General features: G+C 45.8%; 1 protein-coding gene across 1 annotated transcript in view; it reads right to left on the bottom strand.

The window, feature by feature from the left end:
* Positions 1–9136: 9136 nt before the first annotated feature.
* The window catches only part of LOC141270731 (uncharacterized), a 58758-nt gene continuing 52801 nt past the window's right edge, over positions 9137–15093 (bottom strand). The window contains exon 8 of the mRNA XM_073680827.1: positions 9137–12119. Within this exon, the coding sequence (XP_073536928.1) occupies positions 10780–12119 (1340 nt within the window). The 3' untranslated portion in view covers positions 9137–10779. The remainder of the gene's footprint in view (positions 12120–15093) is intronic.

Raw genomic sequence — 15093 nt, forward strand, 5'->3', positions numbered from 1 at the left:
GAACTGCAGCGTCACATTTAGCAGACAGGGCCCCACGTCTGCTAAAAGTGATGTCGCAGCGCGCCCTGCACTGCAGTCTCCTGCCTTAGGAGCGCGTCTGTACACTATAGGGGCCGGACTGGAGACAAGCCAAGGTACTAATATTTGTGTGTGTTTGTATGAATTGTTATGTATATGCTGCCTGTGTGTGTGTGTGTGTGTGTATATGCCTGTGTGTGTGTATGTGTGTCACCCTGGCCTGGATGCCACAAATATAATAAAGCTGTGCCTGAGAGCAAGGGGGAGGTTCTCTAGTCAGGGGAACATTAGCATGCAATACCTCCTGTCTCAGGCCAGTAAGGGGAGCAGGCTGCCCCTATAAAAACTGGAACTGGGGGCAGGGTTAGGGAGAACTGGACAACCTGTCTCTGGACTGAGACGTGTCCCAGAGCAGGGAGGGACAGTTGTATTGCACCCTAAGAGGAAGTGTGGCAGTAGAAGAGCCACAAGCCAGAGACAAGAGGCGAAGTGAGCCTGTCTTGGCAGACAAAGAACTCAATTTACCAGACTTTGGTGTCTGAGGCTGGGAGGATTCCACATCCTACAGCAGTGAACCAGTCCGCAGGGGACTGTATGTTCCTTGGCCTAAGAAGCCCGGAGGATCTGCCACAACAGAAGGGACCAGCAAGGCCGTACCAGGCCGGGAGCAGAAAGGGACCCATGTTGCAAACCATACGGGCGAGAGGACACGGTGAGCTCGGGACCGTATGGCTGTTACCGTACCAGGAGGAGATAGCCAGAAGGAGCGCAGAGAGCACGGTAGGCCTACACCCTCACCCTGACCAGGGCCAATTTCCCGTTTGCTCTCAGACGTCCAGGCCCCCTCCTAGCCGGGCCTGTTTGTGGGTCAGTTCACCTTTTCTAGTAAAGACCTAAAAATAGGAATAAAATGGGAGAGTTGAGTATAAGGATTTTTTTTATTTTATTCCTATTTTTACAGTTGGACACGGAGGGAGTAGACTACTACTCTCATCATTGACCCCGCTGCTGCTGATCGCAGCGCCGGCAGGGATCTATGATAAGGGCAGCGCTCAGTACCCGGAGCTTGGGAACAGCGCTAATCGTCATCAGTATGCGGGATGTTTTGCGGCCCATGCAGCAGGTAAAAAACAGACATGTCAGCGTGTTTTGCCCACAGACACCACATGGTCTGTGGAAAGTGGAAACACTCTGACATGTGCACAGACCCATTCATTTGAATGGGTCTACGTGTATCAATGTCTCTGGTACATATGGAAACTGTCACCGCATGAACTGACGTGTGAAAGAGCCCTTAGTATGTGTCTGTGCGTGCTTGTTTTCGTGTGTGTAAACACACTTCTGCATGTCTGTGTGGTCTTCCGAAGATTTATTATACACTGCTCAAAAAAATAAAGGGAACACTCAAATGACACATCCTAGATCTGAATGAATGAAATATTCTCAATGAATACTTTGTTCTGTACAAAGCTGAATGTGCTGACAAAAAAATCACACAAAAATCATCAATGGAAATCAAATTTATTAACCAATGGAGGCCTGGATTTGGAGTCATCCCCAAAATTAAAGTGGAAAAACACACTACAGGCTGATCCAACTTTAATGTAATGTCCTTAAAACAAGTCAAAATGAGGCTCAGTATTGTGTGTGGCCTCCACGTGCCTGTATGACCTCCCTACAACGCCTGGGCATGCTCCTGATGAGGTTGCGGATGGTCTCCTGTGGGATCTCCTGCCAGACCTGGACTAAAGCATCTGCCAACTCCTGGACAGTCTGTGGTGCAACATGACGTTGGTGGATGGAGCGAGACATGATGTTCCAGATGTGCTCAATCGGATTCAGGTCTGGGGAACAGGCGGGCCAGTCCATAGCTTCAATGCTTTCATCTTGCAGGAACTGCTGACACACTCCAGGCACATGGTCTGGCATTGTCCTGCATTAGGAGGAACCCAGGGCCAACCGCACTAGCATATGGTCTCACAAGGGGTCTGAGGATCTCATCTCGGTACCTAATGGCAGTCAGGCTACTTCTGGCGAGCACATGGAGGGCTGTGCGGCCCTCCAAAGAAATGCCACCCCACACCATTACTGACCCACTGCCAAACCGGTCATGCTGAAGGATGTTGCAGGCAGCAGATCGCTCTCCACGGCATCTCCAGACTCTGTCACGTCTGTCACATGTGCTCAGTGTGAACCTGCTTTTGTCTGTGAAGAGCACAGGGCGCCAGTGGCGACTTTGCCAATCCTGGTGTTCTGTGGCAAATGCCAAGCGTCCAGCACGGTGTTGCGCTGTGAGCACAACCCCCCATCTGTGGACGTCGGGCCCTTATACCACCCTCATGAAGTCGGTTTCTAACCGTTTGTGCAGACACATGCACATTTGTGGCCTGCTGGAGGTCATTTTGCAGGGCTCTGGCAGTGCTCCTCCTGTTCCTCCTTGCACAAAGGAGGAGGTAGTGGTCCTGTTGCTGGGTTGTTGCCCTCCTACGGCCCCCTCCATATCTCCTAGTGTACTGGCCTGTTTCCTGGTAGCGCCTCCAGCCTCTGGACACTACGCTGACAGACACAGCAAACCTTCTTGCCACAGCTCGCATTGATGTTCCATCCTGGATGAGCTGCACTACCTGAGCAACTTCTGTGGGTTGTAGAGTCCGTCTCATGCTACCACGAGTGTGAAAGCACAACCAACATTCAAAAGTGACCAAAACATCAGCCAGAAAGCATTGGCACTGAGATGTGGTCTGTGGTCCCCACATGCAGAACCACTCCTTTATTGAGGGTGTCTTGATAATTTCCAATAATTTCCATCTATTGTCTGTTCCATTTGCACACATATATATACACTGCTCAAAAAAATCAAGGGAACACTCAAATAACACATCCTAGATCTGAATGAATGAAATATTCTCATTGTATACTTTGTTCTGTACAAAGTTGAATGTGCTGACAACAAAATCACACAAAAATAATCAATGGAAATCAAACTTATTAACCAATGGAGGCCTGGATTTGGAGTCACCCCCAAAATTAAAGTGGAAAAACACAGTACAGGCTGATCCAACGTTGATGTAATGTCCTTAAAACAAATCAAAATGAGGCTCAGTATTGTGTGTGGCCTCCACGTGCCTGTATGACCTCCCTACAACACCTGGGCATGCTCCTGATGAGGTTGCGGATGGTCTCCTGTGGGATCTCCTCCCAGACCTGGACTAAGGCATCCGCCAACTCCTGGACAGTCTATGGTGCAACGTGATGTTGGTGGATGGAGCGAGACATGATGTTCCAAATGTGTTCAATCGGATTCAGGTCTGGGGAACGGGCAGGCCAGTCCATAGCTTCAATGCCTTCATCTTGCAGGAACTGCTGACACACTCCAGCCACATGAGGTCTGGCATTGTCCTGCATCCTGTCCTTTATTTTTTTGAGCAGTGTGTATATATATATATATATATATACAGTATATATATATTGTGCAAATGTGATGGGATCGCAGGTCACAAGGGTGCGGTCGTGTGATCGCTGTCCTGTGATGTGACAGGTCCTTCTGGTGTGATCCGATTGGAGTTCATGCAGATGCTTATGGACATACTCCTTTAGCGCCTAACCATACACCTATGGTGATTGGTCTGGAGAACCTCCATACTTATGACCCCATATGAAGTGATTGGTGGGTGGTTGCTTAGATATTGAGATTCCAAGCCTGATAGGTGAACTGAGGTAGAGTACATATGTAAATAATGGTCTAATATATTTGCTTTGAGTAAGATGGTATTTTATGGATATTGTATTATTTAAAATAACCTCTGTGTTAATGTATGGATCTATGTTTTTTTCTACTATATTTAATTATTATTGATGTGGGGGTTGAACCTTTGCAGTGATTGGGGATCTACTGTGAACCACACTACATAAGGATGGCCCTTGTTTGTTCACCTATAGTTGACGGAATAAACATCTCTTTTGCAACTGAACACCCTGTCATGGACACTGTCTTTTACATTTGTATGCAGATATTTCGAGTGGGTTCCTTGAGGATTATGGACGTGCGTTCCTTGCAGTAAGTGCTGCTGACCACCATCTTTCCTAGGTTTTGTTCCGTGTCTGGTTGTCCACCGGGTGGCAGATTTGATGAAGATTTCTGGAAAGCATTGAAGGAACAGCAAGGTTGTTTAAATGATGCTGGCTTATTAGACCAGGCTGAGATATAGTGGAAAACCTCTAAATCTGTAACTAGAGGCGAGTTGGAGGAAGAGAAACATTGTGATAAGTTTTTGTATGTTAAAGTATATAACAAAGATGACGTTGCTCCCAATTTGACTCCACCCCCTTACATTGCCCCCTTATGGCTGGACATGTGTATGCAGGAATCAGAATCCAGATTGGGTGGAGACCTGCCGTGTATGTGGTGCCCCCTGTTGGCACATAGAAACCATTAAACCTCCTATTCCTAAGAAAGGAAAGGATTGTACCCTTTTGTTATCGCCCCACAATCCATTTGCGTACTATAAACCCCAAATGCTACGCCCCCAGTCTCGGCCATGCCCCCAATATCATGCCTGTACTGGATGGGACTAACGCCCCTTCAGGGCCTGCCCTGACCTCCAGCTCCTCCCCTGACACAACTCAAATGGATGCAGCAGTTACACATCAGTCTTACACTGCCATCCGAAACTCACTAAGACAATTAGGCTATGTGCGCACGATCAGGATTTGAAGGAAAAATTTCCTGAGCATTTCTGCATCTCCTTGGCAGGAAAAACTGCACGTTTTTTTATGCGTTTTTGTACATCAATGAATGCTTTTTGGAGCTAAATAAAGTTATTTAGTGGGACATTGCTTTTTGGATTACCGTCAGAACTGGGGTGAGTATATTGATTAATTTAAATGATTACAGAATGTGTCTGCTGTATTTCAAATAAAGTGTTTACTCTGTGTCTGTGTTTATTTAACTCTTTTACTTTGGTGATGAAAGGGTCTGATTGACACCTTGTCATCACCAAACAAAAGAGCTAGGTGTCAGCTAGTCCCATTCACCCAATCTTCATTAGCATTCCCATTCATGTAATTTATGGCCATAAATAACAGCTCACAGCTGTTTCGTTACACTACGCACCCATGAACAGCAAGAAGCAGCGCTTTGGACACAGCATATTTTTGTTGCATCCAAAACGCTGTGTTCTAATGCCGCACTTTTGTTGTCAGTACATGGGAATCCACCGCATATAATGACACTTCAAATCGGTCAAAATCTGCAGCAGAGACTAGCGTGTCCACTACAGGAATTAACATGCTGTGGGCGAGTTTGGGTACGTGGCACGATCAGGAGCCGCTGCATGTTTATACAGCGTCAAACCCGCAGCGTCCAGATGTTACAGCATAGTAGATGGGATCTCTAGAAATCCCATGTCCACTATGCGTGCATCAGAGGCTGCGGATCACCCGCGGACACTGACATGCAGCGCGTCTTTCAGGAGCGCAGCATGTCAAATTCTCTCGTGGAGTCGCTAGTCTCCGCAACAGAAATTTGACCACTAGAAAGTTTAGAATGCGATAAATCCGCATGGTTCATTGAACACATGTGGATTTACCTGCAATCAATAGAATGCAGCGTTTTGGACACAGCAAAAAATATGCGTCCAAAGCGCTGCTCCATCCAGATCGTGGGCACAGAGCCTAAATTTTTTTTTAAATGGCTCCCACGTCATTTTTATAACAAGCAGAGCAAAAGCCGACCGCTGGGGGCTGATAGTAGTAGCCGCAGAAGGGGCCATTAGCCAAAAATGTTCCCTGGCTATTAATATCAGCACACAGCTGTTTAGCCTTTACTGGCTAGATTACAGGGGAACCCCAGAAAAAAAATTGACGTAGAGTCCCCCTATAAAATCTAACCAGGAAAGGCTAAACAGACAATTGCTGGCTGATATTAATAGCCAGGGAAGGGACCATGGATATTAGCCCCCTCCATGACTATTAATATCACCCCTCAGCAGTCCCAAAAATGGCGCATTCATAAGATGCGCCAAATCTGGCGCTTAGCCTCCGCTCTTCCCACTGCCCTGTAGCGGTGGCGAGTGGGGTAATGGGTTTGGGGCTCACGTCAGCCTTGCATTGGCAGCTGACGTGAAGCTTAGGTTAGTAATGGAGGGCGTCTATAGGACGCCCCCATTACTAATCGCATAGTAAAGTTGTCAGCGCTTTTTCAATAAATACACGGCCAGAATAAAGTATTTTAATGAAATAAACACATGGGTTTAAAAAGACTGATGTCACTGCTGTAGAAGACAGCAATCTATACTGACATGAGTGTAAAATCACTCCTATCAGTGTACATGCTGCTGCAGGAGGTCACTAGGGTTCGCTTCCAGCAGTGTACCGCCGGCAGCGATCAGCTGATCGCTCACGTGATCGCAGGTCCTGGCAATTCAGTACACTGCTGGGAGCAAGCGCGCGCCAATCAGTGTACCGCTGGGAGCATCGCATTGCCGCCAGGGACCAGGAGGACACCGGGGGGGGGGGCGCTGGCCAGGTGAGTATTTTTATTTTATTTTTAAAAAAAAAACAATTTAATCGCGGACACGCCGGCTGGGCAGAGCGGACTACTGCTCCCCCCAGCCACGCCGATCTCGCTGTTATCAGCGGGAGACTGGGTCGGATGAGAGGAGTAGTAGTCCTCCTCTCCTGATTCGGGTACCACCCACAGCACGTTGCGAGTGCGAATTTGCATCCATTCGCTTTAATTAAAACGCAGCAAATGCAAAGGTATAGATATTATGATATTATACCTGCGGTTTTGCTGCAGTTCAATTCAAGTTAGTGGGCGCAAATTTGCGGAGGAAATGCCAGAACAATGGTCATGCTGCGCTTTTTTCCACAATGGTAATCCTGAGCGAAAATTTCCGCATCATGTGCACAGCACATCTGGATTACCATTGCTAGAGATGGCAGACTTATTAACAAGCGTTTTCTCAGCGTTTCCACCATGCAAAAGGACGATTTAATTACTGCTAAAGGCAACCACCTGGCCAACCAGGCTGCAAAATCTGCAGCTTGCCAACCAAGAGACAACCCTGTCAAGGTGGCAGCTGCACAGGAGGCCTCTGCCGCAGACCCACCTGTGACCTATAATCTTCTCCAGAAGCTACAGCAGGCTGGTGTTGAATAATTTGCCAGATGGCAAGAGAAGGGAGCTGTGCAGTCACCAAACAGACTGTGGCACATGGGGGACAAAGTTTGCCTTCCCCATGTTCTGTATCCCATGAGCCACCCATGGCAATTACCACCAATGAAAGACTGCTAAAATAGATCTCGCCCACCGCCATTGGTATGCTCCTGGGTTCAGAGTCACTGCAGCCAAACACCTTCAAGCCTGTCTGACCTGTGCACTCAACAACTTGGGACGCACCACCAAGGCGCCTATGAGACACACACAGAGGCCCCTGTACCCGTTCCAGCGCCTTCAGAAGGACAACATTCAATTTCCCAAGATGCCAACCTGCAAGTTTGTACTTGTGTGTTGACCTCTTCTCAAGATTGACAGAACCATACCCGTGTGTAAAGCCACTGTCAAGGGTACAGCGAAGAGACTAATCACAGAAGTCGTCTGCAGATATGGGGTGCCTGAGACCATAGAGAGTGACAGAGGCACCCAATTTACCGTAGAAGTAATGCAGGAAAAAAAATGTCTGCCTTACTTGTAAGTCCACTCTGTTACGGACGCTGGACTATAAATGTGATGGTCATAAATATCCCGGGGCGGCACTGACCGATTAGGACACTTATTTTAGGCATATCAGGGATCGACCTGTTCTAAATAAGATTGAGACCTCGCAACCTAATACTTCCAAAGACTCATTCCTGGTGCCCTTCCCTATAAGCAACCAGACAAACCTAATTTCTTTCACCTGGCTAATTCAGCTATTTTCTGATACAAAAGGAGAAAATACTTCATAGTGTAATCTTCTCAGGCAGTTGTATCACCCCATAAACTCTAAAAACGTAAAGGCCAATGGCGTTAGTCCCTATCCCGGGAATTACTCATTTCCAGAGTTTAACAGGTACCACTAACTTGTGTGTGGATGTCGTGACTTTTATCCAGTACTGCCAGCGGGATGGGAGGGTACATGTGCTATTGTTAAATTCCTGATACCACTCCAGATTGTGACTCCAAATATAAACAAGCTTAACACCAGCATTCCTACCTCTTTCAACCCCCACGTGTACATCTACGTAATTGGAGTTCCAAGAGGAGTACCAGAAGAGTTCAAAGCCAGAGATCAACTAGCAGCAGGACGCTATTCCCCATTGTTACAGTGAATAAAAATTTGGACTGGATAAATGATATCTACTATGACTAACTGTTGGATGCTAACTCTGACTAGCACATAAAGGTGGCACCCATATAGTTTCCTTGCTTATAGTGGTGTCCATCCGATGGTGTGACAGACAAGCCAATACGGTGAAGCGGTGTAGGAGGGCCACCGTCTTCTATTAGGGGAGGAGAATATATCTGGGGGAGTCTGTAGATCCGCACTTCGGCTGGAACAGCCACCCACTGCCACAAAAGAAGGGAATTGTGAGAGCAGGATTAATCTATTCTGATGCCATCTTGGATATTCTAAGTCCATCTTCTGCTTTCCGAAATGCAGTTTGAGCCAGTATGAGTATTTTGTGATAACGTGTCCCTTATGATTTGTTTTTGTCTAAAGTAGTGTTTCTCAACTCCAGTCCTCAAGACCCACCAACAGGTCATGTTTTCAGGATTCCCTTAGTATTGCACAGGTGATAATTGCATCACCTGTGGAATATTAAATAAATCCTGAAAACATGACCTGTTGGTGGGTCTTGAGGACTGGAGTTGAGAAACACTGGTCTAAAGACTTAGACAAAACATAAGAAAGAGAAATGAAACCTAAGGAGCAGAGTTACACCTAGACTTCAGCTGGATATAGACAGAATTAACTTTAGCCAATGAGATGTATGTATGCTAATGCCAGCACATATTTAGAGATAAGCGGAGCCAATTATATTGTTATAAAGTATGAATTTAAAAACCTATATAAGATGATGTCATGGTGTAATAAAGAGAGACCTGCTTTGATGATTAATCTATCAGTGTGGCTCATCCGTGCACGTATTTGGATTTTACAATTTAATTTGGAACAGCCACAACATCTCAGAAAGTCCCGCATTATGTGGCGACGACACTATGTAATTTTTCATTCATTATTTATACAAATACCAGCTCTTTCTCAATTCCATAGGTTCAAGGCAAAATTTTAACAGTTAAATAATAAATTAATATAATTAAAAACACACAAAGTTTTATAAGCACATTTCTAGCAATGATTGTTAAGTTTCAAAATGGGTTATCCTACGCCTCTCTCACAATGCCTGATATCAGATCATGTGGATCAGACTCTACTGTAAATGATCAGAACAACTGTCAAGACAACTCTTTGTTTCTTAACTGGTCTCATCCAAAGATATACTGCCAATGTCGGCAAACAATGTGGCCAATATGGAGCCTGTGATTCAGGGGTTGGAATGGGGGCCCAGTGCTGAATTACCCTGCCCAGTGTCTCAATTCCAATGGTATTTGCATCCTCCGGCCAAAGATCCAGTTGTGTATAATGGTGGAACATGAAGCAATCAGATTGTTGCTCCACCATTCACCAATTGTGTCTCAGTTTTGGTGCAAGAATCCTAAGTCCACATGCAGTTAACCGCCGCAGAGTTAATTGTCTGTGCATTTTTCTACAAGGGGAGCACTGTGGTGGCCTCATACTATGTTGGGAGGCAAAAAGGGCCCATTATACTGTATTGGAGAGCCCAGTGGTGATCTCATACTAAATTGGGGGACACTGGTGGGAATCATACTGTATTGGGTAGATAACAGTGGACTCTTACTATATTGGGGACACTGTAGCAGCCTCATACTGTATTGGGAGCACTTTGAGAGCATCATGATGTGTGCGAGGGACACTGTAGGAGGTCATATTTTGATGTAGGACTGAGGGGGCTTAATATTTATAGGAAAATACACTGTGGGGACATAATACAGTACATGTGGGGGAGCTTCAGTAAGGCTAAACGTAAAATTGAAAGAAATGAACTGTCGTGTCAGTTGGTATACATGCAACTTGGAGGTGCATGTTCACATTGGCCATTAAACAGACAAGACCTAAAATAAAAACAAAATGAGCAAATAACTTGTAGTAAGTAAAAAAAAAACTGGCAACACTCCATGTAAATAACATTGAGTACTTGGTTAACATTGTTTGGGTCAAAAAAATGTAAAAGCAATCCCACCACGACAAGGTGACTGCACTTGAGATGGTCCTAACCTATACTATTAAAACCTCACCATGTGTCAAATGACGTCAATGTGAATGTGTACCAATTTACACTCCAGGTCATTTCTTTCGGTTTTGCTTTAGGTAGAGTCAGTCGACGTCCTTACACCCTCATTGTAATCCAATTTACTCTATAAAGTGATGAATATCCATGGATCCCCTTAATTTTTCTTTTTCTTCTCCTCACTTCCCATCCTTGACACGTCTTGCTTATCCATATACTAAATCAGTTTCATAATATTTGTAGCACGAATATCCTGTTTTATTCATATGTTTTGATTCTTTATGTAATGAAGTCTATATAGCGCTTTTTTTGTTTTTCCGCTTTCAGACTTTGATCTTCTGTTTATTGTAATATTATGCGGTTACAAAATCAAAAAACTTTGAACTTGACAAAAAAAGAAAATGGCTACTTTCCTGTGTGAATTTTTAGATGTGTAACAAGATTTGTTTTCCTATTAAAACATTTCCCACATTCTGAACATAAAAATGGCTTGACCCCTGTGTGTATTTTCTGATGTCTAACAAGTACTGATTTTGTTGTAAAACATTTCCCACATTCTGAACATGAAAATGGCTTCACCCCTGTGTGTATTTTCTGATGTTTGGCAAGTTCTGATCTAGTACTGTAACATTTCCCACATTCTGAACATGAAAATAGTTTATGCCCTGTGTGAATGCTCTGATGTTTAACAAGACTTGGTTTACATGTAAAACATTTCCCACATTCTGAACATGAAAATGGCTTCTGCCCTACGTGAATGCTCTGATGAATCACAAAATTTGATTTGTGTGTAAAACATTTCCCGCATTCTGAACAAGAAAATGGCTTCTCTCCTGTGTGAATTTTCAGATGTTTAACAAGAGTTGATTTCTCTGTAAAACATTTCTCACATTCTGAACAAGAAAATGGCTTCTCCCCTGTGTGAATTCTCTGATGAATCACAAAATTTGATTTGTGTGTAAAACATTTCCCGCATTCTGAACAAGAAAATGGCTTCTCTCCTGTGTGAATTCTCTGATGTGCAACAAGATGTGCTTTCCAATTAAAACATTTCCCACATTCTGAACATGAAAATGGCTTCTCCTCCGTGTGAATTCTCTGATGTTTAACAAGAAAGGATTTCTCACTATAACGTTTCCCACATTCTGAACATGAAAATGGCTTATCCCCTGTGTAATTTATCAGATGTGCAACAAGATGTGCTTTCCGATTAAAACATTTCCCACATTCTGAACATGAAAATGGCTTCTCCCCTGTGTGAATTCTCTGATGCCTAACAAGAGTTGATTTCTCTGTAAAACATTTCTCACATTCTGAACATGAAAATGGCTTCTCCCCTGTGTGAATTCTCTGATGTGTAACAAGATGTGATTTCTTTGTAAAACACTTCCCACATTCTGAACATGAAAATGGTTTCTCCCCTGTGTGTACCATCTGATGTGTTACAAGGCTTGATTTCTGTGTAAAACATTTTCCACATTCCGAACATGAAAATGGTTTCTCCCCAATGTCAGCTATTTCATGTTCAACAGCCCTTCTGTGAGTTTTGTTTTGCATATTTGTCTTTGATGAAGCAGAAAAAAGGACCTGTTGAAAAGGACCAGATGGCAGATTTTTTCTGATATCATCTTGAGGGGTATCTGGTATAATGACATGTTCTTCACAAGTATTGAGTGTCATACCAAGATTCTCAGATGAAAAATCTGAGAGTATCAAACATCCTTCAGAGCTCCTGTTACAGTCATCTACGAAGAATTAAAATGATTTTATTATTTTTCAGTAACATTTAATTGGAATTCTATTACTATTTATATTATATACTTTATAGCATTTCCATACAAAATGCAATACAATTCAACTATTGACAAACTAAGACAGTAGACCACAAAGAGGGTCTGAGATTACAGCGTTAGGACACCTTAAGGCTATGTGCCCACGTTGCATTTATGAAGCAGAAAATTTCTGCTTCATTTCTGCAAGTCCTCTCCCGGAAAAACGCATGCGGAATTCCGCACGCGTTTATCGCGCATTTTTCGCGCGTTTATCACGCGTTTTCCACATGCGGAATTGCCTTGCGTTTTTTATGCATTGGACAAAGGCAATTCTGCTTGCGGAAACGCAAAATTAAATGACATGCTGCGGATTTTTGAACGCAGCATAAACGCTGCGGAAAAATCCGCAGCATGTGCATAGAACTTGCGGAATCCCATTGGGGACCATGGGGTGCGGGTTACCAAGCGTTTTACAAGCGTTTCCGCTGCGGAAATTCCGCATCAAAAACGCTTGAAAAACGCTACGTGGGCACACAGCCTAAAGGTCATGTATGGAAGTCATTACTTTGGAGAAAAAGTAGTGTTTTTCTTTTATGTAATTAAACAGTGGATACAAGAAAGGAGAACAAGTCATTTTTATTCTATATTTCTGCAAGCCAATAGGAACATTGGCTGAATATGGTAGCTCTGGGGGACCTGAAAAAGTATTTTTAGCTGTGTCCTCTGCAAACATAGTGGTCCGTCACTGGTTCTTTCTTAGATCACTTAGCCTTACACTGGTGCTTGAAAGTTGGTCAGTCCTTCAAAAATTTTCATATTTCTGCATAAATTTGACCTAAAACTACATCAGATTTACACACTAAAAGTGGATAGAGAGAGGTGTCTATTTGTATTATCTAGCACAGTGGTCCCCAACCTTTTTTGCACCAGGGACCGGCTTGAAGCAAGATCATTTTTCCATGGCCCAGCAAGGAGGGGGTGGGGTGGGCGGGGCTTTGGTCATATGGGGGCGGGGTAATGGAGGGATTTGGAGTTTAGTGCATACTTATCATATAGTGTAGACCAGGTCCCCGCCAGGAGCCCCACATAATGTGCTGTGCCAGGAGCCGCATCACTGAGGCCCCATCACGCCCTGCAGCAGGACAGGGCAGCTGTCCTGACAGCTGCTGTTCAGCTGCATTTACTTCATCCCAGGGGCGGACACAGACTGTAGTGGGCCCCTGTGCAAGAAATTTTTGGGGGCCCCCCCCCGCCCTTCATAAGGCAACAAAGTTATGTAAACATAACCCCCCCATGTGCATCTCTCACCCCCCCATGTGCATCTCTCATCCACCCCCCGTGCATCTCTCATCCACCCCCCGTGCATCTCTCATCCACCCCCCGTCCATCTCTCATCCACCCCCCGTGCATCTCTCATCCACCCCCCGTGCATCTCTCATCCACCCCCCGTGCATCTCTCATCCACCCCCCGTGCATCTCTCATCCACCCCCCGTGCATCTCTCATCCACCCCCGTGCATCTCTCATCCACCCCCGTGCATCTCTCATCCACCCCCCGTGCATCTCTCATCCCCCCCGTGCATCTCTCATCCACCCCCCGTGCATCTCTCATCCACCCCCCGTGCATCTCTCATCCACCCCCCGTGCATCTCTCATCCACCCCCCGTGCATCTCTCATCCACCCCCCGTGCATCTCTCACCCCCCCGTGCATCTCTCATCTCTCCCCTCCCTCCCATGTGCATCTCTCATCTCTCCCCTCCCCCCATGTGCATCTCTCATCTCTCCCCTCCCCCCATGTGGATCTCTCATCTCTCCCCTCCCCCATGTGCATCTCTCATCTCTCCCCTCCCCCCCATGTGGATCTCTCATCTCTCCCCTCCCCCATGTGCATCTCTCATCTCTCCCCTCCCCCCCATGTGGATCTCTCATCTCTCCCCTCCCCCATGTGCATCTCTCATCTCTCCCCTCCCCCCATGTGCATCTCTCATCTCTCCCCTCCCCCCATGTGCATCTCTCATCTCTCCCCTCCCCCCATGTGCATCTCTCATCTCTCCCCTCCCCCCATGTGCATCTCCCATTCCCCCCACTCCTAGTTAATTGTATTTAAAAAAAAATAAAACTTGTTATACTTACCCCCATGCGATCCCTGCAGAATCCTGGCGCTCGTCCAAATCGCTGACACCAGGTTCTCCTGACTTCCGGCCATGTGACGGCGCCGTCACATGACCGGAAGTCAGGGGAATCATGAAGGTGCTGCCGCAGCAGCGCAGCGCTAAGATGTCCCGGACCCGGCGCTTAGCATGCGGCCGGGGGCCCCATGAGGAGAGAGACGCACAAGAGGGGGGCTCCGAGGGGGCTCCTACCGGCCAGGCCCCATACTGGAGTCAGGGCAGTCATGCCCTGATGGCGGCCCTGCTGGAGGGGCCCCCTCTCCCCGCGGACCGGCTGAAAAACCCCAACGGCCCGGTCCGCGGACCGGCGGTTGGGGACCTCTGATCTAGCAGGTCGGTTACATAATTATATGATTTCAGACCTCTCCTATGCTCATGGCTGATTATTTTCTAACTACCAGGGTTGGGGGTGGCTGTTTATTTTGTTTTCTCTCTTACCTAGATTAATTAATTGGGGGTGTAGTTTGTAAAATGGAGTCATTTATGGGGGATTTCTGCTGTTCTGGCACCTCAGGGGCTCTGCCAGTGTGACACGGCACGCTTTTTTCCTATTAGCTCTTATAAAAAAAAAAATTTGTGGCTAAAACAACATTTTAGTGGCAAAAATGTAATCATTCTTTGTTCACCTCCCAATGGTATAAATTTCTGCGAGGCACATGTGTCAACATGCTCATTGCACCCCTAGATTAATTCATTGAGAGGTGTAGTTTGTAAAATGAGGTCATATGTGGGGGGGTTTCTGCTGTTCATACACCTCAGGGGCTCTGCCAATGTGA

This window comes from Phyllobates terribilis, unplaced genomic scaffold (genome assembly GCF_046119375.1).
Source record: "Phyllobates terribilis strain yellow unplaced genomic scaffold, ASM4611937v1 Scaffold_5__5_contigs__length_657084704, whole genome shotgun sequence".
In the NCBI taxonomy this organism is placed as follows: domain Eukaryota; kingdom Metazoa; phylum Chordata; class Amphibia; order Anura; family Dendrobatidae; genus Phyllobates; species Phyllobates terribilis.